General features: G+C 54.9%; 2 protein-coding genes across 3 annotated transcripts; one reads left to right on the top strand and one right to left on the bottom strand.

Moving 5' to 3' along the window:
• Nucleotides 1-7,643: 7,643 nt before the first annotated feature.
• Nucleotides 7,644-15,502, bottom strand: PLOD3 (procollagen-lysine,2-oxoglutarate 5-dioxygenase 3). The gene is made up of 19 exons (XM_043915072.1): nt 15,036-15,502; nt 14,358-14,449; nt 14,054-14,190; nt 13,806-13,969; nt 13,562-13,674; nt 13,334-13,397; nt 12,681-12,778; nt 12,363-12,464; nt 12,029-12,154; nt 11,702-11,823; nt 11,374-11,478; nt 11,132-11,257; nt 10,725-10,866; nt 10,522-10,635; nt 10,297-10,365; nt 9,677-9,781; nt 9,010-9,156; nt 8,447-8,572; nt 7,644-8,093 (listed from the first exon to the last, which is right to left on the bottom strand). The coding sequence occupies exons 1-19, from the start codon at nt 15,169-15,171 to the stop codon at nt 7,938-7,940; spliced, it is 2,244 nt and encodes a 747-aa protein (XP_043771007.1). The 5' UTR covers nt 15,172-15,502; the 3' UTR covers nt 7,644-7,937.
• A 472-nt stretch (nt 15,503-15,974) lies between these two features.
• ZNHIT1 (zinc finger HIT-type containing 1) lies at nt 15,975-23,688 on the top strand. 2 transcript variants are annotated; one of them, XR_006343121.1, is made up of 6 exons: nt 15,975-16,138; nt 20,910-21,080; nt 21,523-21,602; nt 21,708-21,877; nt 21,967-22,186; nt 23,215-23,688. XR_006343121.1 is itself a non-coding variant. In XM_043915073.1 (5 exons), the coding sequence occupies exons 1-5, from the start codon at nt 16,117-16,119 to the stop codon at nt 21,986-21,988; spliced, it is 465 nt and encodes a 154-aa protein (XP_043771008.1). In that variant the 5' UTR covers nt 15,975-16,116; the 3' UTR covers nt 21,989-22,203. The 2 variants fall into 2 exon arrangements, 1 of the variants encoding a protein (XP_043771008.1); XM_043915073.1 differs by lacking the exon at nt 23,215-23,688 and having other exon boundaries at nt 21,967-22,203.
• Nucleotides 23,689-26,457: the final 2,769 nt, after the last annotated feature.

Genomic DNA, 26,457 nt, shown 5'->3' with positions numbered 1-26,457 from the left:
AAAGTAGTCTCAATAGACTGCAAGGTAGAAGAGGCTGTTCAGCCTTGTGGTCTAGGGCCGAAGTCCAGGGAACTGTCGGGAGAAGCCAATGCTCTCAGTCGCGAAGTTACAGAAGTGTCCAAAGCACGTGACCCCACGTGGGTGAGCGACCAGCAGGTAACTGTGGTCTGGGGGCAGCTCTGCCGTTTTCACCAGCTGTGGGAGGGGGGTGGGCACAATGAGGGGAAGAAAGCAGAGAAGGCAAGATACCAGCTGAAAAGACCTCCCTCCACACCAACAGATGTGAGAGTTCAAGGTCTTACTAGGGTGTAAGGGCACAAGGGCTGCCCTCTTGATCACCATCCCACTGCCTAACCTGTTGCCTGAACTTAGGCAGCCAGGGCTCAGACTCAGCCCGGGGAGGGGGCAGATAAGGGACAGAGAAGAAGCAGAGGGTGGAGGGTGACCTGTTACCTTAAAACAGTTCAGTTCAGTTCAGTTCAGTTCAGTCGCTCAGTCGTGTCCGACTCTTTGCAACCCCATGAATCACAGCACACCAGGCCTCCCTGTCCATCACCAACTCCCGGAGTCCACCCAAACCCATGCCCATTGAGTCGGTGATGCCATCCAGCCATCTCATCCTCTGTTGTCCCCTTCTCCTCCTGCCCCCCAATCCCTTCCAGCATCAGGGTCTTTTCCAGTGAGTCAACTCTTCACGTGAGGTGGCCAAAGTATTGGAGTTTCAGCTTCAGCTTCAGTCCTTCCAATGAACACCCAGAACTGATCTCCTTTAGGATGGACTGGTTGGATCTCTTTGCAGCCCAAGAGACTCTCAAGAGTCTTCGCCAACACCATAGTTCAAAAGCATCAATTTTTCGGCACTCAGCTTTCTTCACAGTCCAACTCTCACATCCATACATGACCACTGGAAAAACCATAGCCTTGACCAGACGGACCTTTGTTGGCAAAGTAATGTCTCTGCTTTTTAATATGCTATCTAGGTTGGTCATAACTTTCCTTCCAAGGAGTAAGTGTCTTTTAATTTCATGGCTGCAGTCACCATCTGCAGTGATCTCGGAGCCCAAAAAAATAAAGTCTGACACCATTTCCACTGTTTCCCCATCTATTTCCCATGAGGTGATGGGACCAGATGCCATGATCTTAGTTTTCTGGATGTTAAGCTTTAAGCCAACTTTTTCACTCTCATCTTTCACTTTCATCAAGAGGCTTTTTAGATCCTCTTCACTTTCTCTCATAAGGGTGGTGTCATCTGCATATCTGAGGTTATTGATATTTCTCCTGGCAATCTTGATTCCAGCTTGTGCTTCCTCCAGCCCAGCGTTTCTCATGATGTACTCTGCATATAAGTTAAATAAGCAGGGTGACAATACACAGCCTTGACGTACTCCTTTTCCTATTTGGAACCAGTCTGTCGTTCCATGTCCAGTTCTAACTGTTGCTTCCTGACCTGCATACAGGTTTCTCAAGAGGCAGGTCAGGTGGTCTGGTATTCCCATCTCTTTCAGAATTTTCCACAGTTTATTGTGATCCACACAGTCGAAGGCTTTGCCGTAGTCAATAAAGCAGAAATAGATGTTTTTCTGGAACTCTCTTGCTTTTTCAATGATCCAGCAGATGTTGGCAATTTGATCTCTGGTTCCTCTGCCTTTTCTAAAACCAGCTTGAACGTCTGTAAGTTCATGGTTCACGTATTGCTGAAACCTGGCTTGGAGAATTTTGAGCATTACTTTACTAGCATGTGAGATGAGTGCAATTGTGCGGTAGTTTGAGCATTCTTTGGGATTGCCTTTCTTAGGGATTGGAATGATAACTGACCTTTTCCAGTCCTGTGGCCACTGCTGAGTTTTCCAAATTTGCTGGCATATTGAGTGCAGCACTTTCACAGCATCATCTTTCAGGATTTGAAATAGTTCAACTGGAATTCCATCACATCCACTAGCTTTGCTCGTAGTCATGCTTTCTAAGGCCCGCTTGACTTCACATTCTAGGATGTTTGGCTCTAGGTGAGTGATCACACCTAATAATCCCTTAGGTGTTTCCAAACAGTCCAGTTCCTCATCCACTCAAAAAAACCTTCCGCCTGGGGCAGAGAGATAAGCGGGGGAAGAATTCCTGGAGACACCCTTTATCACCTCTTCTCCGCGAGCCCTTGTTTAAGCGCTCACCGTGGCAGGGTGTGTCCTGGTCCAGGAATAACCACACCAAGTAGGGAACAGAGAGCCACCAGAGGGAGGTGAAGAGGAGGAAGAAGGCACGAAAGGAAAAGAAAGGGTCTGGGTACAAATGAGAAAGAAAAATCAGTTAGCTTTTAAAAGCACTTTTAAGGACTTCTCCCCTCCACTCTCAGCAGTGAGAACTCTTCTCATCTCCCAGCTGGGTCTCTCCCCCTCCCTTTGCCTTGGACCTCCATGCAGGTGGGGATCTACCTTCCCCTCTCCATTCTTAGGCTCCCCTCTTTCCCTTATGTACCCTGGGCACTGCTCCGCTCACCCATGAAGAGGAAAGTGAGCATGTATTGGCCAGTGCTCAGTACTTCCAGCCACTGTTTCTGCAGGGTTTTCAGGCTGCGGGAAGGCAGCAGGGCGGTGGAGACTTTCAGGCGCTGCCCTTCAGCCAGCAGGGCTCCTGGACCAGGGGGACAAAAGATGGAGGCTTTCCTAGGAGCTTGGGTAACTTTTCCAGCCTGAGTGGCTAAGTCCCTGGGGCCTTCTGCGATTGCTCATAGGGGCCTGTGCGAGGGTAGAGACCTTTGAATCTGGAGCTCCACAAGTCTCCAGGCTCCTGACAACTGATCTTGAAACTTCTCCAGTGGGTGGGTCTGTGTGACCGCTGGGTGGGGCTGAGCGGTGGGTTAGGGCCTGACACCCAGGTTCCCCCCCCAGGTGCATTAGGAATCTTGTGGGGGAGGGGCCACGGAAGAATCCAGAGCCCACCGACTGGGTCTCAGCTGAGACTGTGTGATCTCCAGAATGGCTAGCAGATCCTGGACTCTCACCCTGTTTCTGTTTGTGGGTCTCTGGGAGTGTCTAGGCCACTGGGGGGCGCAGCCAGGAGCGTGGATATCCATGGCGCACACAAACCCACCAGCCAGTTCAGTTCAGTCGCTGAGTCATGTCCGACTCTTTGTGACCCCATGGACTGCAGCACGTCAGGCTTCCCTGTCCATCACCAGCTCCCGGAGCTTGCTCAGACTCCTGTCCATTGAGTCAATGATGCCATCCAACCATCTCATCCTCTGTCATCCCCTTCTCTTCCTGCCTTCAAGCTTTCTCAGCATCAAACCCACCAGCACGGCAGGTCAATCAGGACAGAGTCCAGGGCGGGTATTGTTGCGAAAGGGCAGCCAGGAGGATTTCAGGCCCCCAAAGCGAACCTTCACTTCCAGCAAGCTGGAGCAAGCGGGGGGCGGGGGGGGTGGGGTGGGGCGTGACACCAAGGCCCACCCCCAGGTGCTTTAGGGACTCTGTGATCTCTAGTGTGGCCAGCGGACCCTGGTGTGTTTGCAGGTCTTTGGCAGTGTCTAGGCCACTGGGAGGTGCAGCTAGACGTGTCGATATTCCAGCCAAGCACAAACACAGCAACACCACAGGTGGTTTCCACCTTTAACTTCAGTCCCCATGACATCCATTGAGGGAACCACTGAAGGCTGGGGGCCGCCTAGTTGAGAAGGAGGTGCCTGTGGCTGGGGACCCCATAGCGTGTCTTGTGCTTTTGGAAGCTGGGAGAGCTGCTACAGGTAGTCCACACTCAGCCATCCACCAGCGCAGGGGTGAGCCTCGGGGTTCACTGCACTCAGATTGGGGACCCAGCTTGGGCAGAAAGAGGCCAGAGCGGTGCTCACCGGCAGCAGCCAGCAACTCTTCCTCCTGGCCCCCAGGATCAACTAGGACAGAGTTCACAGTCAGCCCAGGTGTCAAGGGCCAGCCTGGGGACAAGGCCAGCTGCCAGAATTTCAGGTCCCAAATAGGGACCTTCACCTCTCAGTACAGGTAGAGGCCTGAAGACTGACATCTGAGTCCTCCTGAAAAGAGGGAAGAGGGCACTGGGGGATGGAGCTGGGACCAGGTGCCCCCAGAGGGGAGGAGGGCGGGGAGGAGGTGACCGCAGGGACTGGGGGTCCCCTGCTCACCAGCACCAGGAAGACAGGAAGATGGAGGCGATGGGGCAGCTGGAGCAGGTGGGGCAGGAGGCCAGGGAAGAGGCAAGAGAAGCCGCTGGCCTCTGTGCTGAAGGTGCTAAAGGCCCCGAGGACCAGGACCCCGAGAGGGTGAAAGCTCCACCAAGACATAGCTGTGGGAGGGACCCAACTCTGAGGTGTCCACCAGCTGGGGACACAGGGTGCACACCAGTTTGGGGCTTCTAAGTTTGGACTTTGGGGGTGACGGTCCCATGGGTCTACCCTGGGACCAGGCTCTACCCTGAAGCCCAGCACCCACCCAGTACAGAACTCCATAGTGCCACAGTGAGATGGGGAGGTGGTCCCAGAAATGTCTCCAGACGGCCCAGCTGGGGACCCAGGCACAGCCGCGGCCTCCTGCCCAAGGTGTATTTCTGTCTCCATAGAGTCCATTCAGGTAGTGAATTCTAGGATCCAAGCCCGGCTCAAGAGTACAAGGAATAAGGCAGTCAGGCGCCCCTGGGCTGGAGGTGGTGGGAGGGGTTGTGAGGACTCTGACTCTAGAGGTTTAAGTCCCAGCTCCCCCGTTTACCCCCTTCCCTATTGCATGGTTTTAGGTCCAGCTGGCCAATCTACATCTTCCTCATCTTTTGAAGGACCGCCCCCCCCCCCCCCGCCCCCGTCCAAGAGATCCCAGCCTCGCCTCCCTTCCAATAGGCGTTGGAATGCAGAGAGCCAGACCCAGGGGGCCTCAGGGCTTCAGGGGCTCACCAAGCTCCAAAATGGAGAAGACCCCTCGCAGGAGGGCACACACTTGGAGGCTGGTGGAGGCGGCTGGCCTTCCGCAGAGGGGAGTCACACAGGGGCCACTGTGGCTCTGAAGCTTTCTGTCTTCTGGCTCAACCCCCTGGCCCTGACCCCTGAACCGGGTTCTGCCCTCTTTTCTGCCGCTCTGCTGACCTGCACATTGGACCATCGTGAGCTCTGGAAAGGGAGGGTTAACCAACTCTTTGAGTTCACAGGGCTGTGACCAATAGGACCCAAAGGGGAGAACAGGGACGTGGCTTGGAGTCTGGCAGTGAGGAAGGTGTTTGGACTTTGTGGAGGTCAGGACTGGCTCCCTGTGATGAGCAGACTGGCAGGGTCCTGGGCCAGTGGAAGTTGCCATGTGTGTGTGTGTGTGCCCTGCATAACAGGGCTCCCCATTTGTCACCCAGGCCTGGCCGCTGTGGGTTAGAGGACCTGCAGGAGGATTTATTCTCTAAGGAGCAGCTTAAGCCTCTGTGCGGAGACCTCTGGAGGGAAGGGTTTTATGGGAAAGGCTAAGGATTGGGGAGCCCCTGCAAGTGAGAGCCCCCTGGGCTGTGAGCACTCCATCCGTGTGGGCCGGGCCAGTCCTCACTTTGACCACGGCCCTGTTCAACATGACTAGAGGCTACGGAGCAACCACTTTCTCCAGGTCAGGGACTGACACCTTTTTAAATTAATTAATTAATTTTTTTGGCTGCTCCTTGCCTTGGGAGGTTTTAGTTCCCCACCAGGGATCGAATCCAGGCCCTTGGCCATGAGAGGGCAGAGTCCTAACCATTGGACCTACAAGGATTTCCTAGAATGTCACTTTAAAAAGGAAGTCCCTAAAGGTTACTTTTCATTTCTTGTTCTTATAACATGTTGGAGCTATTTCTCATCTTGGACAAACATCCTTGAGCCCATGTTAAACTCAGTATTTTATGATGATGCTGATTTCCCCACCCCTACATCTTGACCCTCCCCGCTGGTAGGACACGTCTTTTTTTTGAATGTCACTTCTTTATTTTTTAATTTGCTCATTTGGCTGCATTAGGCAGGACCTTTCGTTCCAGCACACAGACTCTCTAGTTCTGGCACAAGGGTTCCCCGTCCAGAGGAGCCAGTAGTTGCACAGCCTTAGTTTGTCTGTGGCAGGTGGGATCTTAGTTCCCCGACCAGGGATCGAACCAGCCTCCCCTGCGTTGTAAGGTGGATTCTTAACCACTGGACCACAGGGAAGTCCTGAGCCACATTGAATGTCACTTCTTTTATGGAAGTCTGAAGCGCAACTGGCAGAAGCCTCTGTCACGGGTCACATTCTCTCCTGGCACAGAATACTTTCCTTCCATCACCATGATTTTTTTTAACATGGACCATTTTTATAGTCCTTATTGAATTTGTTACAACATTGCTACTATTGTTTACATTATGCTTTTTTGACCTTAAGGCATGTGGGATCCTAGCTCCCCAACCAGGGATCAAAGCCACATCCATTGCATTGGAAGGCAAAGTCTTAACCACTGGACCACCAGGGAAGTCCCCCAGCACGGCAATTTTCTGATCAAGGTCTCCCACACACTGTGAGCAACAAGAAAATTGTGCTCATCTCTGCAGCCGTCACAATGGGTGCCCAGCACGTGGGAGATGCTCCATGAATGAAGGGTAGAGACAGCACAGGCAGCTTCCGATACTGCTTAGGCTGACGCACCCTTTCTGCCTCTGTCCTTGGCCTCACACCTGTGCAGCTTCACTGACCAGGGACCTTCTGTTAAGAAAGATATTTCCTCCTGTCCCTGATCAGCCCACTCGCATCACAGGACAAGTGATAAGGGTGGCGGGGGCCTGGGTGAGATGAACTTTAGAGTCTGGCCAGAGAGATGCTCAGTCCACATGGGAAGGTGATCCTCCCAGGGGGCCAGGAAGGATGGAAGGATGGTTTCATGGATGTTTTCCTGGGAATCCAGGTAGGAGGAAGGAAGAAGGACAATCTAGCTGTGGATCCAAGTGGAGAGTTGGAAGCTGGAAATGTCCTAGGATGGGTGCTTGGTTTTTAAAAGGCTTCTGCCAGGGAACATTGGGAGATCAACACAGGAAGGCAGCAGGTGCAAGGCTGGGGAAGACCAGGCTAAGGGGGTCTGCTGTGTTGTCCTCAGAGCACCTCCAGGGGTCTCTGCAAGCCTTTGATGGTCTCCTTAAGACTAGAGGCAAAACCAGCTCCAGGAGGTCTTTTTTTTTTTTCAAGGCTGCTTCCCTTCCCCTTCTTCCAGGAAGCTTTCTTGGGTTGACCCTCCAGATTCCCCTCTCCTGATTCTATGTGACTAAAAGCTGAGGTCCAAGAGGCCCCAGTAAGTTTCCAGCCTGTCTTTCCCTCTTACAACGCACGTCCCAGCACTATACCTGGAGCCCAGCTCAGGGCAGTGCCTCTCTCATCCTTCCTGCATGGGAGAAGATGCCATCAGGTGAGGAGAGAATTGGGGATGACAGCTTGGGGGCTGTGTGGGGGTGGGGGACTCTCATCTCATCCTAACAGGGGAAGTCCTTCTCTGGGTCTGGCCTCCAACACATCCCTCCTGAGCTCTGGAATGACAAGGAAGCTTCTAGATTCCCACTCTGCTCTAATATCATTTTTCCGTCATTTCTCCTTTCCAATTCTCCTTTGGGGTCATCCCCGGTCTCCTCTGTGCTCTGGGTGGTGGGATGGACAAGGGGTCCACAGGTAATGAAACAATAAATGGGCTCAAGAATTACAAATCCTCCTTTATTGAGAGGGAGACTGAGAAACAATAATTTATCATGTAGCGAACCTCCAGAGGTCCTGTCCCCATGAGCCCTTGGGGACCGGGGAACAGGACAGGGGGCTCCCTGAGCTTCCTGAGGGCTGTGTGGTGGGGAGCAAGGCGACACATTCAGTCCCAGGCACACAGACCCCATACACCCAGGAGGCGAGGAGCCGACACCCACCCCCCCAACCCCGAGGAGGGGGGCATGGGAAGGCACGATGGCAGGGAAGGTTGGGCAGAGTGGTTGAGTGTCAGGGGTCGACAAAGGACACCATGATGTAGCGGGTGCCCCAGGTGGTGGGCAGCCCCTCGTGGTAGTGGGTGAGACGGCCCGGGTGCAGGAGCCCCCAGCCCTTCCGGGGGGACGAGATCACACAATCGTAACGCAGGAAGCGGCATCCACCTCCCTGGAGAGACAAGAGGGGAGCGGGGTGGAGAGTGAGCGGACGTGGGGACTGGGCGGCTGGCTGCCCCGAGGCGAGAGAGGCCGACCCGGGCTTCAGGGAAGGACGGGACGGGGGGTGGGCATCGGCAGACGGGGGACACAGGACACAGAGGGTAGCTGGCCTGGAAGGGGTCCAGAATATGACCGCCGAAGTCACTGGGAAACGTGACGAGGGCAGACAAGCGGCAGGGAGGTGACCGTGCGTGTGTAGGGGCTGTAAGGGGGCTGGACACAGGTCCTGGGGGTGGGGGTGTGCGCCTGTGTGTGTGGAGGGGCCCCGGGGGCGCCCTGAAGTGGCGGGCAGTAGAGACTCACCTCATAATCCAGGCCCTTGTGGTTGAGGGCGACGTTGAGGGTGAAGGTGGATGAGTCGTGATGTGGCCGCAGAGACGGCTGCTCATCCGGTCGGTAGCGGACCACAAAGTTCATCACCGCCCGGGTCTGCGGGTGCAGCGGAGGAGAGGCTGGGGGGACGGCCGGGAGGGCTCTCACTGCTCCCCGCGGGCTGCTCCCCCAGAGCTGCCCTCCTGCGAGGTCTCACTCTGGGCTGTGCTCAGCCAGTCGGTCGTGTCCGACTCTTTGCGACCCCGTGGACTGTAGCCCACCAGGCTCCTCTGCCCATGGGGATTCTCCAGACAAAAACACTGGAGTGGGCTGCCCTGCCCTCCTCCAGGGGATCTTCCCGACCCAGGGATCCACCCAGGTCTCCCGCATCGAAGGCAGATTCTTTACCATCTGAGCCACCAGGGGAGGCCGGATCTCACTTTATGGGGCTGATTTAAATGCTTCGCAGGCCAAAAGGCATTATGTGGAGATGTCCAGCCAGGACGGGTGTGGGAAGGCGGAGGAGGGAGCAGGGGTGGCAGGCAGTGGCCCACCTTGGTGTGGTAGCCGGGGAACAGGCTCTCGGTCATGGGCCCCACGTATGTCCTCAGGAGCTGCAGCCACTGGTCCTCGTAGCCCACCTGCTTCATGTGGATGTCCACGGTGGGCACGTTCTCGTAACCTCCAGCCAGCCTGGAGTCCTGCGGGCAGTGGGTACTGAGCTGACGGCGGCGGTGCCGACCTCCTCTTCTCTTGCTCCAGGACTTGAAATCTGTGCTCCCTCCCTCTGGAAGTCTCCACCACGTCTTAACGGACTCACATGTCCTTCCTCTAAGTCTCAGCGAAGATGTCACCTCTTCTGTGAAGCCCTCAGGCCCCCCGCATCTGGGTCAAGGTTCCCTCCTGTGACTCCCGCAGCACCCAGGCTGTCCATCACAGACTTTAGAAGCTAGGTCCCTGCTGCTACCAACTCCAGGAGGTACCGTGGAGGGCGGAGCTCCACCTGCACATCCAGATCAGGGCTGGTGTCTAAGGACCCGCCCAGGGAGTATTTCTTGACTGCATGGAGGAATGAAAGAATACAGAGGTGCCTCCTGTGTGCCATTTCCTGCTGGGGGCCCCCTCTCTGTTGCCACTCTCCGGATTCCATTTTCCCTCAATCAGGGAAATTTCCCCTCCCTCATCCTAGGGGCCGCCTCCTCCATGCTCCCGGCCCCTCACCTCATGCCGGCCTCCTGACCACTGGCCGTAGTGTTCCATTTCCTCCACCAGCTCGTCGCACATTTGCTCGGACAAGAGAGGGAACCAGTACACGTCTGGGCAGGGCTGAGACGGGATGGGGCAGGGAAGAAGAAAACAGGGCTGGGTGATGCTCCGGGAGGGGACAGGCAGCCAGCACGAGGGGACAGAAAGCAGAGAGCAGAAAGGTAAGCCAGGACATGAGAGAATGTGGAGGAACGCGGAGCTGAGCATGGGGATGGATTGGAGGGGGGAGTTGGGGAGGGGAATGACTTGGCCAGAGAAGGTGAGAGCAGCGCTGAGAACACGGCACAGACGGCACGATTCCTGGAGCCCTCGGCTTGGCGACAGTGGTTTTCAACCTCGTTTTATAAAACGTCATTTCACCCATACACCAACACACCCAACAGACAAAGGAGGACCACTGCGATGAATGCTGGGCTGGGGGCTGCACGCCTATCAGCTCAGCCTCTGCCCTCATCTTGCCTGAGCAGAAAACCCCCAGGCACCTGGGCAAGGACCCTGGGAGAACCCCTCATCCAGGTGGTGGGCCTCAGGGGCAGTGGGCATCCCCTTGGACCGCGGTCCTGAGCGGGGCTCACCTGTTCCACGAGCCCCTCCCCTTCCAGGGCCCGACTGTAGTTCTCGTGAATATACTGCTCCTTCCAGTCCTAGGGGAGAGCGGGGAGTGCACCTTGACCTCTGCCCTCTTCACGCCGCTCGCTCCCACCCAGGAGGCCCCCTCGCCAGGCGGCAGGATGGGGCCGGGGTGTGGCATTCCCTCAGGGACGGGCACATGCCATCTGAGCCAGGGGCCACCTACTCACCAGGGGGTTGTCGAAGATCTGCCAGAGGTCAGGGTGCAGGTGGTCCGTGTCATACCGGGAGGTGGCCAGGAGGCGGCCAAATTCGTGCTGATTGCTGAGGTGGAGGAAGATGCCCTGGCAGTGGGCAGAGGGTGTGAGGAGGGTGATGGGGAGCCAGCGGGCTGCCTCCCAGCAACCCCGCCAGGAGCCCCAGGCCCCCTCACCTTGTCCCGCAGGCTCTTACAGAAGGCCATGTCTGGATCGGTGTCACTGCCCGAGAACACCTCCCGCTGGGGCAGCTCCGTCCTCAGGGTCTCCCCGCGGATCACGTAGGCCTGGGATATGTAGGGCACATTCCACACGCCCCTGGAAACCCACACACAGGGGTCAGCCAGTTCACCCCTGAAGCCCCTTCCCTCAGCGGCTGAGAGCTGCGAGGTCCCTCTTGCTTCCCCAGGGAAGCCCTGCTGGTCACAACCCTCTCACACCCAGCTCCCCCATCGGTCCTTAGTTACCCCCACAACCCAGCATGCCTTCGTGGTGGCCACACTGGGCCCCTGCGTTCGGGCCTTTGGGGCAGGATGGAGGGGTCTGGGCAGGCTCCTGGGTGGGGGGAGGCTACAGGACTCACACTCGCTTCCTCTGCACCAGCTCCACGTAGTCCTCCGAGCGTGCATAGTACTCGTCGGGGCTCAGGGCTCCCCAGAAGTTAGACCACAGCTTCCCGTGGCGAGACAGCATGGGCGCTATGACCTTCCTGTGGACAAGCGGAGGTGAGAGCCGGGAAGGGGCAAGCCCCATGGCCAGAGCGGGAGGTGGGGGTTCCCTGGGGACTAATCTGGGGGCCCTCTGGACAATCCCGGCAAGAGAGACCTGTTTGCTTCAATGAGGATGCGCAGGGTCTGTGGGTTGGTGAGGACAGTGTCGGCGTCCAGGCTGAAGTAGAATTCACACTTGGGGTCCTGCCGGCAGATGTCCCTGGAGGGGACAGACCAAAACACAGATGAGCAGGAGCAGGGAGGGGGAGGCGGGGCTGAGCAGGGGGTGGAACTCCCCCGACCCGTGGAGGAGAGGAGAGGGAGTGAGTAGAAGGAAGCTGACCAGCTGGAAGTCAGGAGGGGAAAAAAAAGATCGTGGGGAGCAGGGGAAGGGTGGGAAAGGTGCGGGTGGAGGCCCCCCGCCCTGCCCGAGGCTCACTCACATGGCCATGTCCCTGGCCTCTCCTGGGGTCAGGGCCTCCTCGGGCCCTACCAGCTTCACAGCAGAGAAGTGGTCCTGGAGCTGGGGCCAGGAGTCATCGATGTGGGGCTCGTGGTACACCTCCTGGAGGTGCGGGGAGAAGAGATTGGCGGGGGAACACTGAGAGGGCAGAAAAGATGGCATCTAAGGGGCAGGACGGGGCGGGAAGAACACTTCCTGCAGGAGGAAGGCTGCAGGAAGGAGTCTGGGGTGTGGGGAGAGGTCTGATCTGGGCAGCGGGGCAGGGGGGTCCCTTGGGAGGGAGAGGCTGGAAGTCAAGGTGTCTCACGTTGTTGTGCAGGAAGAGGGTGACCCTGTCGGGGGGGTAGTCCAGGAGCAGCAGCCGCTGGAGGAAGCGGGGCAGGAACGGGGTAGGTTGTTCCACAAACACAGCCAGAAGTACCCGGGGGGGAGGCTGGAAGATACGATGATGACGTGATGGGGCTCAGGGGAAAGCCCGGCTCCCCCTACCCAGCCTGTCCTCCGCACCCTGTCAGATTTAGTGGGGGGTGGGGGGGTCTCCAGGGGCTTTGCCTCCAGCCCTGCTGCCCAGCACCCTCCTGGCACCCTCTGCTTCAGAGTGCTCTCCAGCCCACCCAGCCACCCTGGCACCCCCTCCTCACCTGCCCCCCCGGGAGTGGCCTCCGGTCCTGGTTACAGAAGCCACAGCCTCCTTCGGGAGTCCAGCCATTGGGGACGTAGTTTCCCAGGTAATTCAGCTGGAGCTGTCGGCAGAGGCGGTGAGAGGCCGGGGCCAGGGGTGAGGGAGGTGGGGGCAGGGACCAGAGAGGGGCGGGGGAGCATGGGCACGGAGAAGCTCTCCCAGCTCCTGCGCGTCTGGGGCCGGGGAGGTCCCACGGAAGGGCTGGAGGAACCTGGGGGGCTGGGGCCGGGGCTGACTGGGGCAGGGGCTGGGCTGAGGGGAGGCAAGACTGGAGCACCTTGGTGGGGCCGTTCCCATGGACTACAACAGGAAGCGTGTCGTAGGCCACATTCCGGATACGCACTCGATTCCGACCAAACTTTAAAACCACCTCGTCTGGGGAAGAAGGTCCAGGCGTTAGACTCCCTTACTCTAGAAACTGCCAACCAGCAGGTGCTTCTAAATGTGGTGGAGGTGGTGGTGGGGGGGAGGTACCCAGGTGGTCTAGAGGATGAAGGACCGTGGTCCACGGGGCAGGGATGGGATAACGTCTCTCTCCGAGGGCACTGGCCAGGCTGCTGCCACCTGGGGAGCCCCACCACTTACTACCTGTGCACCCCGGGGAAGTCTCTGGCCCCTCAGGGAGGTGGTTTCCCCATCTGTAACCGGTGGATAATCACAGACCCGCCCTTCGTAGGACTGTTGTGTTCAATGAAATTAAAGAAGGAAAACCCTGACCCAGAGCCTGGCACGGAGCGATGGACATGTGCAACAGGGGCTGCTGCTCTCCTGGTAGCAGAGTGCACCTTACTCTGTGGGCCATTCAGACGTTTGCTGAAGTTAACACAGAGGTGAGCTGAAGTTCACCCCAGTTGTACCAGGAGCCCCGCCCACTTTCAGGACCCCCAACAGCCTCTCTCATCGCCCCTTCTCTCATTGCTGTCTCCTCACCTAAAGCTCCGTTGAGGTTCTGAAAGATCCGCGATTTATGATCCAGACTAAGGCCGAGTTTCTCCTGGATGGGATGAGGTGGGGGTAGTGAATTAAAGAAGGGGCTGAGACATCTCTTCCCACTCTTTCCTCTCCCTGTCCTTCTGAAAGCCTCTTGACCCTTTCCCTCAGGGCCTGCCACCCCCTCAGAGCTGTGGGGGGGACGAACCCTCCTCAGCCTCTCCCTACCCTCAGTCCTGGGTCCAGGTAGAGCCGAGTGTAGAAGAGCTGATCGTCATCGTCATCTTTGTACTTCCACTGGCGGACGATTTGGTGGATGGTGGGGGCAAAGCCAATGAATCCTGGGTAGGGGGAGAGGATGTGCTGACTCCCAGACTCCCCAGTGTCCCAGGGCCGGTCCCCACTCCCTCGCCCTCCCTCAAGCACCTGGGACGCTCCATTCCCCACCACTGCTGGACCCTCTGCCACTCACCACCAGAGTTGAGGAAGCGCTTCCCCGTGCCCACCTCAGGGTACTGCTCTGCTAACCCCCACTCGGGCCAGCAGAAGCTCTCTGCGGAGAAGAGCAGACGGCTGCCACTCTGGACGAACTTCTTCAGCAGCTCCGAAGGGCTGCCAGCCAGAACCACGTCATAGCTGGGGAAGGCAGGGGACGATGAGGAGGACGGCCACTAGGAATCACCCTATCCTCTCCCCTTCTGCCCGCCCCCTCCCCTTTACCTGTCCACAAACATGATGACCATATCTTCCCTCTCTGCGTATTTCTCCATTTCCTTCTTGAGCCACCTGACTTTCTGTCCTCCACCCACCGTTCGGGCGACATCACCCCCTCGCCACTCCTCTCCCAGGCCCAGGGTCTGTGGAGGAGACCCAGAATGCCAGGGAGGGTCTCAGGTGGCCAGGTGGGCACATCGCCCTGACCAGGCTCACCGGAGGGCCCCAGGCATCCAGCCCTTGGCCCACTCCGAGTGGGGGGCTAGACGCCACCCCTTCGAGGGGCCCAGCAAGGGTTTCCTCTCCTCACCCGCACAGTGTAGTTGAAAAACTCCGCTGACTGCAGGAAACGCCGGTATCCCTCTGTCTTGGCTGTGGCCACGGTGATCACCAGCAGCTTCTCTGTCACCAGACGGGACTCAGCACCCAGCTTGCTGCCCCATGCGCTCAGCTCACCGACCACCCCTCCCCTCCCCCCCACCCCCCCCCCCAACGCTGCTCCTGTCCCCGTGTGCGTGTTAGTCGCTCAGTCGTGTCTGTCTCTGTGCCACCCCATGGACTGTAGCCCACCAGGTTCCTCTGTCCATGGAATTCTCCAGGCCAGAATACTGGAGTGGGTTGCGATTCCCTTCTCCAGGGGATCTTCCCGACCCAGGGATCGAACCCAGGTCTCCCCCATTGCAGGCGGATTCTTTACTGTCTGAGTCACCAGGGAAGCCCAATCTCTCTTCCCTTATCCCTTCTTAAATTATTCCAATTCAGGGAAACCAACCCCAGTGAGAGTGGAATGCTAGTAACACTCAGAAATTCGCGGTCAGTGCGCGAAGGGCGGGGGGGCGGCTGGAAACCCCAGTTCTGGGCGAGGCACCGTGTGATTCAGCCCTAGGGAGCCCGCTCACCGAGGGAGAGGCCAGTCTAGATCCCCCTCCCCGGCCCAAGCCCGCAGACACGTCAGCCCAGCGCCGGTCGTTCCTCCCGGGGTTCTCACCTGGGTTGACGGGATCGCTGCCCCGGGGTCGATCTGAGGCCGAGGCGGCAGGAGACGGAGACAGCAGTAGCAACAGTAGCAGCAGGGGCCGGAGTCCCCGGCCCGAGGCCATGGCGGAGAGCGGGCCGAGCTGCATACAGGCCCGCACCCGGCTCTGGCTGTCTGCCTTGGATCCCAACTCGGGAGAGGGGCTCTCGGAAAAAGGACCTGGGCTGCTGTACGGCCAGCAGCTAGGAGGAGCCCTGTTGGGGCTCCGCCCTGGGGGGGGAAAAAAAAAAGGCGTAGCCGAAGGTTACAGAAAACTCCAGATGCCGGAGCCCTAGACAAGGCGAGGATTGTCCCGGGCCGCCGGCAGAGCGGAGGGGGCGCCCGGCCCGGAGGCGGGGGAAGGGCAGGGACTGCGGCTGGCGATCCCGAGCCGAGGTTCTTTTAGAGCCAGCCCGGCCCCCTGCCAGCCTAACACTTGAGGAAACTGAAACGCGGAGAGGGGAAGTGACCCCTTGAGGGTCCGGCAGGACGCGGAGGCGGGTCTTTGCCACAGCCCAGCCTGGAGCAGCCGGGCGGAAGACCCGGAGAGCTAGGCGGTGGGGCTGCGCCGAGCGGGTACGGCGGCAGGAACGGAGAAGGCCCGGGAGGCTGCAGCCTCAGGAGGGATAGGGGTTGAGGTTTTGGCAGAGGATCCTCTGGGACTTCCCACTCAAGCCTGCTACTGGCCCATCGCTACTCTGGCCCATCATCTCCACGGCCCGGGGGAGGAGCTCCAGGGGCTGCCTCTGTGATGATTCTACGTTCGGAAGGGCCAAAGGAAAATAACGTTTCTTGAAAGATCGCTGGCACCGTTTCTTTAAAACGACCCATTTCGGGGGTTCCGAAATAACACAGCTGCACCGAGGACGGAAGTAGTTTTGCCCGTAAAAAATATGGCGGAAAGCTTTCTGGTCTCCAAGGGAACACCGCGTAATTAGTCAAAACCCTGTGGGATGCACGCGCAGGAGCACTCGTCGCCGGAAGTCATGATGCTACGACCCACGTGATTTAGCACGCGTGCGCAGTAGGCCCATCTCGCAGCTGTGTTGTGGAAATGGTGGAGAAGAAAACTTCGGGTAAGTCAGCCTGTGGCTGTTGGCCCACTCTCTTCCTCTCAGATTCGAACCTGGCCTAGGATTCCCTCACCCGGTTATTAGTTTCAAATCCCTCCCCCGGCGCTCGGATACTGACAGCCCCCTAAACCCGGGGCAGCTCCTTTCTGTTCACGTTTTATTCATGCGTGCTGCAAACCGGTTGCTGGGGATGAAGAAAGAAGAAAGATCCTTCGCGTCCAAGAACTGACTTTCCGGGAGCGGGGCAGACACGCAGACCTAGCATTGCGTTTCAGAGTGATACGTGCTATGGTAGAGGGATGCAAAGCGCCTGGGCTCAGAGAGGAGTGGCATACAACCCAGCTTCTGGGAAGGAGGGGACAGGGAAGGCTTGGAGGGAAAGAAAACGCCTGGACTGTGTCTTGAAAGTTACGGTTTCGCTCCGTGCAAGTGCGTGGGGACTCCTTCCCTGCGGCGGTAATCGCACGCGCCAAGGTAGGAGAGCAAGAAAACGTAGATCGCTTAGGAAACCAAGTTCATAGTTCCCAGGCTTGAGGAGAGAGAGGCTGGAGGACAAGGGAAAGGCACCCTTGAAAGGCATTTTAAACACGGCTGACGAGTTTAAGCTCTATAAAGAGGGCAGTGAAGAGCTTTCAAGGGCTTTTAACGCAGGGGATTGACGCAAACAAATTTATCTCTTAGAAAAGGACTTAAGTGCAGAGGGTGGATTGAGGGGGCTACAGCCACGCTGTCCAGTAGAAATTTCTGGGATGATGGGAATATTTTTAATCAGCACTATTCAGTATGGCAGCCAATAGCCGCCTGTGACTATCGAGCACTTGAAATGTGGCTGGTGAGATTGAGCACTTAATTTAAAATTTCATGTATTTTAATTAATTACATCTTAACTAATCTACATTTAAACGAAAATAACCTCATGTGACTAGTGGCTGCTTTATTGTGTAGCACAGGTCTATAGATTGGAAGGCCAGTTAGGAAGCTATTGAGTAATCCAGATAAAAAGTGATGAGGGTGGGAGCAATCTGCCAGATTGACTTGTAATAAATCCAGTCATGTCCTCTTAAAACCCCTCACTGGATCTCTGTCACCCTCACCATAAAGTCCCCAAGCCCAGGAAATTCCCTGGCGGTCCAGTGGAATGGACCTTTAGGACTTGACCCTTTCACTGCCGAGACCTGGGTTCAGTCCTTGGTTGGGGAACTAAGATGCCACAAGCCTTGCAGCACAGCCAAAAAATAAAATATAATTCCCCAATCCAAATTCATATAGACACTTAAAGGTAAGATTCTTAATGGTCTGCCTGACTTCATATCCCCTGCCCACATACTTTGTAATACCAGCCATATAGAACTTTAAAAAATGTATTGAAGACACTGCAGTCTTTCGTCCAGGCCTTCTCTCATGCTGGTACCAATCACCTTCCCCTCCTCCAACCAGGCTAACTTCTGTTCATCAGTCAGGTGTCAACTTAGACTTACTTTCCCTTGGAAAATCTTCCTGACTACCCCAAGACCTGGTGGCTCAGACAGTAAAGAATCTGTCTGGAATGCAGGAGACTCGGGTTCAGTCCCTGTGTTGGGAAGATTCCCTGGAGAAGGAAATGGCAACCCACTCCAGTATTCTTGCCTGGAGAATTCCATGGACAGAGGAACCTGGTGGGCTACAGTCCATGCGGTCGCAAAGAGTCAGACACGACACAGTGACTAACACACACCCCAGGAATAGGCTATGTGTTTCTGTCATGTGTTTCATAGTACTTTGCACTTTCCCATCCTAGCATATACTGTCCTGCACTGTGCTTGTTGATTTGATCATTTATATCCCCCACCTGATGTTAAACTCTGGTTGTATTCCCAGAACCCAGGGCACCGCCTGGTACTAGAAAGGGAGGCAGTATATTACAGTGATCAAGAGGATTTTTTTGATGCTAGGCAGTTCTGGGTTTGAATTCTGACCCAGGAGCTGCTTATTAGCTGTGTGAACTTTGGACAGGTTTCTTAACCTCTGAACTCCAGTAAACTGGGGATGATAGTGATACCTGTCTCAGAGGGTTGATGTAAAGATTAGTACAGTCAGACCTCAGATACACAGGCTTGATTCTCATCCACCATGATTGTGAGTATCACAATAAAGTTGAGTCACACCAATTTTTCGATTTCCCATTGCATACAAAAATTATGTTTACACTATAGTCAATTAAGTGTGCAGTAGCATTATGTCTTAAAACAATATATATGCTTTATTAAAAAAAATTTTTTTTAATTTATTTGGCTATCTTGGGTCTTTGTTGTGGCATGTGGGATCTTTCTTTTATTTTTTACTTGTGGCATGTGGGGTCTGTTAGTAGTTCCCTGACCAGCATTCGAACCCAGGGCCTTCTGCATTCTAAGAACAGAGTCTTAGCCTCTGGCTTACCGGGGGAGTCCCTGTGTATGCTTTAATTAAAAAATACTTATTGCTAAAAAATGCTAGCCATCATCTCAACCTTCAGCACCTTGTAACTTTCTTTTTTTGCTGTTGGAGGGTTTTGCCTCACTGTGGATGGCTGCTGACTGATCAGGGTGTGGTTGCTGAAGGCTGGGGGGCTGTTTCGATTGCTTAAAATAAGGCAGCAGTGACGTTTGCCACATCAGTTGACTCTTCCTTTCATGAAGGATTTCTCGGTAGCCTGCAATGCTGCTTGATTGCATTTTATCCAGAGTAGAACTTCTTCCAAAATTGGAGTTCATCCTCTCAAACCCTGCCATTGCCAGGGTTTTACATCAACTAAGTTATGTAATATTCTGAATCATTTGTTGTCATTTCAACAATCTTTACAACATCTTCACCAGGAGTGGTTTCCATTTTAAGCACCATTTTCTTGACTCATACATGAAAATTGTGTCATAAGATTGCAGCAATTCAGTCACATCTTCAGGCTCCTCTTCTAATTCTAGTTCTCTCACTATTTCCACCACATCTGCAGTTACTTCCGCAGTCACCCTTGAGGATTGAATCCATTTCTTCTAAACTCTGGTTAATGTTGATATTTTTTCCCTCTGCCATGAATCACAAATGTTTTTTATGGCATCTAGAATTCTGAATCCTTTCCAGGAGGTTTTTCATGAACTATGCCCAGCTCCATCAGAGGAATCATTATCTGTAGTAGCAATAGCCTTATGAAATACCTTTCTTAAATATAAGACCTGAAAATCAAAATTACTCCTTGGTTCATGGACTGCAGAATGGTTATTGTGGCATGAAAACAACATTGATTTTGTTGTACATCTCCATTAGAGCTCTTGAGTGACTGGGTACATTGTCAATGAGCAGTAATATTTTGAAAGGCATCTTTTCTCCTGAGAAGTAGGTATCAACAGTGGGCTTCAAATATTCAGTCAACTATGTTATAAACAAATGTGCTGTCATCCAGGATTTGTTGTTCCATTTATAGAGCAAGGGCAGAGTAGATCTAGCCTAATTCTTAAGGGCCTGGAATTTTCAGAATGGTAAATGAGCACTGGCCTCAACTCAAATTCATCAGCCACTTGAGCCCCCAACAAGAGAGTCAGCCTATCCTTGGAAGCTTTGAAGTCAGGGATTGACTTCTCCTCTCTAGCTAGGAAAGTCCTAGATGGCCTCTTCTAGTAGAAGGCAGTTTTGTCTACACTGAAAGTCTGTTGTTTAATGTAGCCACTAGCTAGCTCTTCTGATTTTTCTTCTTTTGGCCAGACCATGCAGCATCCCAGATCTTCGTTCCCCAACCTGGGATCAAACCTGGGCCCATAGCACTGAAAGCATAGAGTTCTAACCACTGGAGCACCAGGGAGCTCCCTTAGCTCGTTCTTGCTGTAGCTTCTATGTCAGCACTTGTTGCATCACTTTGCACTTTTATGTTATGGCGAAGGCTTCTTTCCTTAAACCTCACGAACCAACCTCTGCTAGCTTGGGACAGCTGATTGGTGGAGCAGCCAGAACTCACACCCATTTATCAATTGCATCAGCTGTCCTGAGTGTGACTGGTTCCCATGGAGTGGGAGTTGGTTTGCTGGGGGTGAGTTTGGAGTGGAAGGGAGGTAAGCAAATAAAACATCACATGGACTGCGCTCTCGCAGCAGAGTGGCTGTGAAGTTAGACACACGAGAATTTAGCAGGTTTTGCTATGGAGGGAAAAGTACCAGTTGAGTGGGTGGTGGGGGTGTTGAAGATGCAAGGGAGGGGGAAGACTTGAACTCGGAGTAAAGGATTTGGGTTTAGCAGTGGGACTTGTGGCTGCATCCACTTGGAATGGAAGGAGATGGGGGTACCCGTGCAGTTATGATTGAGGGTGGGCTGATGGATAAGCATCTCTGCATGGCGCCTTGTCCTTTGAGGTGGGAAATAAGATTGCTGCTCATAAAGGCTGAGTGCAACAAGGTCCCAGTGGCACCTGGAAAACCCAAGTGCACTGTGGTCTCCACCGGCATGGTTGTGTGGTTTCCGCCAGCAGTGAGAGGTCTCCAGGAGACATTTCACTGACCAGGTCTGGGATTGGGAGGAAAGGATGGGGCCAAAAGGATGGAAACCAGGCATGAATGACTGAAACAGCAGTCTTAGGTGACTGAGAAGGAAGCAGCCAGAATGGGCGATAAATTGGGAGGAGATCCAGGGGCCAAGGGTTTGGGGACTAGGGTGAGATCAGAGAACTGTGGCTCCCACCCCCTGGACATCTTCCTTCCACCCATGGCCCAGAGCCGAGGCCACCCAGTGTGTCTCTTCTCTGCCCCCGTAACTCTTGTGGCCCTGTCCCATCTAGTTCGCTCCCAGGACCCTGGACAGCGGCGGGTGCTGGACCGGGCAGCCCGGCAGCGGCGCATCAACAGGCAGCTCGAGGCCTTGGAGAATGACAACTTCCAGGACGACCCCCACGCGGGCCTCCCCCAGCTGGGCAAGCGGCTGCCTCAGTTTGATGACGATGCAGACACTGGTGAGGCGGGTGGAGGAAGAAGGGGGTGCCGGTGGGGGGGCTGGTCGGGAGGCAAGGCTGCAGGAAGAGGGAAGAGCCTGGCCAGGTCAGGGCTGTGTAAGGACGCCGGCTTACTGGGAGCTCCTCTGGCTCCCTGGACCCAAGCCCTCTCCCAGTCTGAGCCTCAGTTTCCTTTCCTGTGTGTAGAGTAAAGAAGCCAGGGAGATGAGCCCTTGAGATTGTCTCCGACACGGAGCTCTAGGTATCGGGAGTGTGGAGATGGAGGAAGGCTCGGGTTGGAGAAGTGGGAGGCGGGGAAGGATGGTAGAGAGAGGGGAGGCCGGCTTAGAACCTGGCAGGCACCTGGGCAGGGAACAGACACGGGGGCATTGGGAACGGTGGGGCAGAGAAGCTTGTGTCTTCCTGGGTGAGGGCCAAGTAACTCATCGCCCTTGACCTCTAGGAAAGAAAAAGAAGAAAACACGAGGTGATCATTTTAAGCTCCGCTTCCGAAAAAACTTTCAGGCCTTGCTGGAGGAGCAGGTGAGAGGAGCTGGCTGGGAGGACTCCACGGGGCAGGGACGCATCTGCTGGGATCCCTGGGTGGGCGGAGCAGTCAGAGCCAGCCCCGCCCCCTTGTCTCTGCAGAACCTGAGTGTGGCTGAGGGTCCTAACTACCTGACGGCCTGCGCGGGACCCCCGTCCCGGCCCCAGCGTCCCTTCTGTGCTGTCTGCGGCTTCCCCTCCCCCTACACCTGTGTCAGCTGTGGTGCCCGGTACTGCACTGTGCGCTGTCTGGGCACCCACCAGGAGACCAGGTGAGCGGGGCCTCCCCGGGGCCACCCCCTCCCCCCCCCCCACAGCAGCCTGGGACCCTCTCCTCATCCAGGGCTTCCTCTGCCCGCAGGTGCCTGAAGTGGACCGTGTGACCCTGGGCGTCCCCAGAGAGGAAGACCCTGTGCATCGCCCGGCCTCGGAGAGAGCATCACCGAAAGAAAAGATGCTCCTCCCGGGCCAGGAGGGCAGCCCAGCAAAGCCCGTGTCCTCTTCTCCAGGGAGACCAGCCTTGCTTCCAGGGTCGGAGGCAGGGTGGTGCCTGAGCCCTCAGAGTGCAGTTGTAATAAAAGGTCTCGTGCGAGGAGGAGCCTGCCCGGTTGGTTCTGTGGGATTTTGGGGGTGAGGCTGGTGGGTCCTTTGTTTCCCGAAGTCGCTACTCTGTGTCTTTTCTGCCTACCTGTCAATCACTCCTCCTACTGCCTGCCCCTCTGGGCCCCTGACCAAGAAAGATGCTGTCCTATTCTTCTGCCACCCCTATGTCTTTGCGGTTCTTGGCTGCTGCTTTTTGTCACTTTTTTGGTTATTGATCTAGTTGGTTTTTTTTTTTTTTTTTTTTTTTGCATTTTGTTTCTCTAGTTCTTCTGAGTGTATTTTGACTCCCAGGACTGGTGATGGGGAAGTGGAGTGAGGGCTGGGGATGCGGATGTAGAAGGGTAACACAGAAGGAGCCAGCCCTGGCTTTGTCTCTGATTCTTACCCAAAGGGGAGAGACTGGGCCCTTGTCCTTGGTGCCACCCATCTGAGTTGTCCTTAGGAAGCCCGTCTTAATCATGGACTGTGGTGTGTGATTTATTAGTAGTAGAGAAAACCCAGACATTTCTGGGAAGCGTCGGAGTTCATGGTAAGAGGCCTCTGTTCTTGGTGACCCTGATGCTACTGATACAACATTGTGGCACTGGAGCTTCTTGCACCACACCTTCTGTAAGTGGATTATAAGCCGTGAGCTCAAAAATGCCTCGGAGTGGCTATCTTCAGGCTCAGTACCTTGTTGCAACATAGCAAGGCAGATGCGTAGGAAATATCTGTGACACGGGTTATTTCAGTAAGCTATTAATGAGATCCAGCCAGGTTGGTGTCAGGGGCCTTCTTAGGCTCTTCTCCCCGCTTTTGGGGACTTTCTTGTGGTTGGACTTTCTCGCCAGGCGTTGCCAGTCTCTTCCTGGGAAGTTGCTTGCTCTTTCTTCTGGATACTGGTGGTTGGGCAAGTGGTATTGGGTGACAGCATCGTGTTGAATGGTGGTAAGGACAGGGCTTAGGAGATAATCCTCAGCGTGGTGGTTTTCAGAAATGGCTGTAAATTTTTTTTACCATCCTTCAGGCATCAAAAAGTGGCTGGCTGTCGCCTTCCCCTGGAATCTGGTCAGACTTACGACTGCTTGGACCAGTAGACAGTGGTAGAAGAGTGATCATGGGACATGAAAGGCCAGATGGTAAAAGGCAGTGCAGCTTCTGCCCCGTCCCTCGATTCTTGCCTTTGGAGCCCTCGGCCACTTTGTAAGAAATCCTGCCGTCCTGAAGCCGCCATGCTGTGAGGAAGCCCACTGTGTGCAGGTCCTCCCGTTGACAGGTCCAGGTGAGCAAGCCTTCAAGCCATCCCAGCCCAGGCTTCCATCATAGGAGTGAAGCTGCTTCCTGATGATTCCAAACCCCAGACATCAAGTCACCCTCACCCATTTGAGTCTTCCTAGCTGTGTCCTCAACATCTTGGAGCAGACACTGGCCATCTCTGCTCTAAATTCCTGACCTACAGGATCCATGTGTATAATAAAACGGTTTATGCCTTTGAGCCTTGGGATGGTTGGTTGGACAGCAGTAGTAACTGGGACATCAGTGATTCAGTCCACTGGCTGCTGACTCTTTGGCCTAGATTAATTATCTTGTTCTCAGGCAGGGAAACCTTCCTGGATCCTAACCTTTCTGTTTTCCTCTCCGCCAAGAAGTGCACTCAAGAAAGAAAATAGAGGGAATTTCCTGGCGATCCAGTGGTTAGGGCTCGGTGCTGTCACTCTGCTGGGCCCCAGGTTCGATCCCTGGTTAGGGAACTAAGATCCCACAGGTGCACGGTGTGACCAAAAAAAAGACATGACTATTTCTTGACTGAGGAACACCTCCTATGCTTCACCGTGATCACCTGCTTTGGATTTCCTGTCAGATTGCTGCTGAGTCAGCACAGTCTCCTTGGTCTATTTCCTAAGTGTACTGACTTTGATTCATATTTTGTTGTTCCACATGGTGTAAGATTGGTCTACTCTGACACATTCAAGTCTTCCTCTGCTGGCCTTGATAGGATCCCAGGGGCCTCCTCATGCTGACTGGCTCTACAAGTCATTTATTGATCTTTTCTAGGAAGGATCTCCAGACCCTCATTTAAAACCATAATTGCTCAAGGAAAATCTTGAGCAGTTTTTGCCAGCTTCCTATGTACTAGTGGAGACGTGGTCCCCACCTTGGGAAACGCCTGGGTCTTTGGGAAATCCCTGGTGGCTCAGATGGTAAAGAATCTGCCTGCAAGTGGAAGACCCGGGTTCGATCCCTGGGTCAGAAAGATCCCCTGGGGAAGGAAATGGCTACACATGCCAGTATTCTTGCCTGGGAAATCCCCTGGGACAGAGGAGCCTGGTGGGCTACAGTCCATGGGGCCGCAAATAGTCGGACACAACTGAGCGACTAACACTTTGACTTCACTATACTACTAATTATTAGTGCCGCTTACAAGGTTGGACAGATCACTTTGCCTCTCCGACTCTGTTACAGCCGCCTCCCAGAAATCGGAGGACTAGAGACTGTACCAGGCCCGGTGCCTGTTGTTTGGTGAGTGCTCAGCTATTGACATCATTGCCCAAGACTTAAGCAGTTTGTTGTTGAGCTTTTTCATAGCCAGTTCCTCAGAAATCAGAGGCTTTTTGGAATAAGCAGCCATAGCACCTTGCCCATTACATGGTAACTAGCTGTCTGTATTTCTGTCTGCTCCCAGCCTGTGAGTTCTCTGAGGGCAGGGACCAGATCTTGCTTCTGTAGCTTCTAGCAAAGAAGAAAATAATGTTAAAAAGTAGTTCCATAGCCCTTTATAGCCATGTGACCCACCTTGATGGACAAAGAAACCAAAACTTAACCCCATGGTCACGTAGTCAAGGCTCGAATGTGAAACTTGGCTCAGGTTGGTTTTCCTGAAAGGGGGAAGGGGTGAGAAGAGGCAGGTGAGCATCACGTGGCCCAGGGCCTGTCCGGTAGGTTGTTACACTGAGGGCCTGCGTGAAACCCGCTTCCCAGTGTCTGTGTTTCTGTACAGTCCCTTCCACGTGGACTTTGGACTTGGCCTTGGGACAGCCACAGATGGTATGAAAGCAGAGTGTGGGCGGGAAGGGGCAGGGAGGGAGTAGCGTGGAAAGCATGTGTTCCGGGTGGAACCCAGTAGGAAGCCCTGATTCGAATGTGTGTGTTCACGTGAAAAGTCCAGCTTGCTGGGAGACCACAGATATATGGGGGAATAGTGAGAAATGGGGATAGAAAGGGAAGCTAGGGACTTCCCTGGTGGTTCAGAGGTTAATAATCTGCCTGCCAATGCTGGGGACGAAGGTTCAATCCCTGGTCGGGGAACTAACATCCCTCATGCTGAAGGGCAATTAAGGTGGTGTGCCACAGCTGGAGAGGAGCCAACTTGCTGCAATAAAGAGCCCACGAGTGTGGAGTGTGGCAACTAAGACACAATGCAGCCAGATTAAATCTTTTAAAGAGTTGGGCTAGGGCCAGGCAGTGTGTCAAGGTGTGATTGTCTTTGTTTTGCCTTTTTCCTGAGGCACCAGGGTGCTGCCAGGGCAGGATGACAGATAGGGAGAAATGGGAACTGGGTCACAAATCTCACTTAGGGGGATTCTCTAACATTAGAGTCTGGAGATGAGGGCTGGACCCAGCACCGGGCAGGACAAGGGGGAGAACTAGGTGAAGTGGAAAGCTCCTATGGAGGGAGAACTGATAGGATTTGGCTGCCAGCTGAAGGGAGGTGGTGAAGAGGAAGTGAAGGGAGCAGCCAGAGAGGACTGAGGTGGTCAGTCTGTGAGACTCAAGAGTTTGGCCGGGCAGAAACTGTGATTTTGGGGGAAAGTGATGAATTCACCCAGCCTGGTGACAACACTCGAGGGCTGCACAACTCCTGAAGCTCAGGAGAGAGGGCCCAGTTAGAACGCAGGTGTGGGAGGTCTCTACATCCCAGGAGAAAGTCAGTGCGGGTGAGCAGATGGGATCAAAGGAAGGTCAAGTGCCAGGCCACTGCCAAGGGACTCGTTGCCATACGCAGCACGACAGGGGATGGGTGCCAGGGTAGACCCTGCTCTCCGCTCCTAACACTGGATGCCAGGCTTCTTGCCCTCAGCCTCAGTTTCCTGCCTCAAGTGTGTACTGACTCTGCTCAGTGCTGGCTGGGCCTGTGCCAAGCATGCCCGTGGCCCTGTAGCCACGTCTGAGCTGGATACCGTTCAGTCACACACACACACACACCACCAATACACAGGCCTCTGAACAGACCTCCAGTGCCTTTTCTGGAAGTTATTGAACCATCCCCAGA

Source organism: Cervus elaphus, chromosome 10 (genome assembly GCF_910594005.1).
Source record: "Cervus elaphus chromosome 10, mCerEla1.1, whole genome shotgun sequence".
In the NCBI taxonomy this organism is placed as follows: Eukaryota; Metazoa; Chordata; class Mammalia; order Artiodactyla; family Cervidae; genus Cervus; species Cervus elaphus.
The sequence above is the reverse complement of the archived record's forward strand: the minus strand, read 5'-3'. Positions and strand labels throughout refer to the sequence as shown.

Coding starts and splice junctions, on each gene's coding strand:
- PLOD3 (XM_043915072.1), bottom strand. CDS start 15,171: ATGCAGCTCGGCCCGCTCTCCGCCATGGCCTCGGGCCGGGGACTCCGG. Junction 12,465..12,680: donor ATGGGAACGGCCCCACCAAG/GTGCTCCAGTCT, acceptor CTCTGCCGACAG/CTCCAGCTGAATTACCTGGG. Junction 12,155..12,362: donor GGCCACTCCCGGGGGGGCAG/GTGAGGAGGGGG, acceptor CGTATCTTCCAG/CCTCCCCCCCGGGTACTTCT.
- ZNHIT1 (XM_043915073.1), top strand. CDS start 16,117: ATGGTGGAGAAGAAAACTTCGG. Junction 16,139..20,909: donor GGTGGAGAAGAAAACTTCGG/GTAAGTCAGCCT, acceptor TGTCCCATCTAG/TTCGCTCCCAGGACCCTGGA. Junction 21,603..21,707: donor AGGCCTTGCTGGAGGAGCAG/GTGAGAGGAGCT, acceptor TTGTCTCTGCAG/AACCTGAGTGTGGCTGAGGG.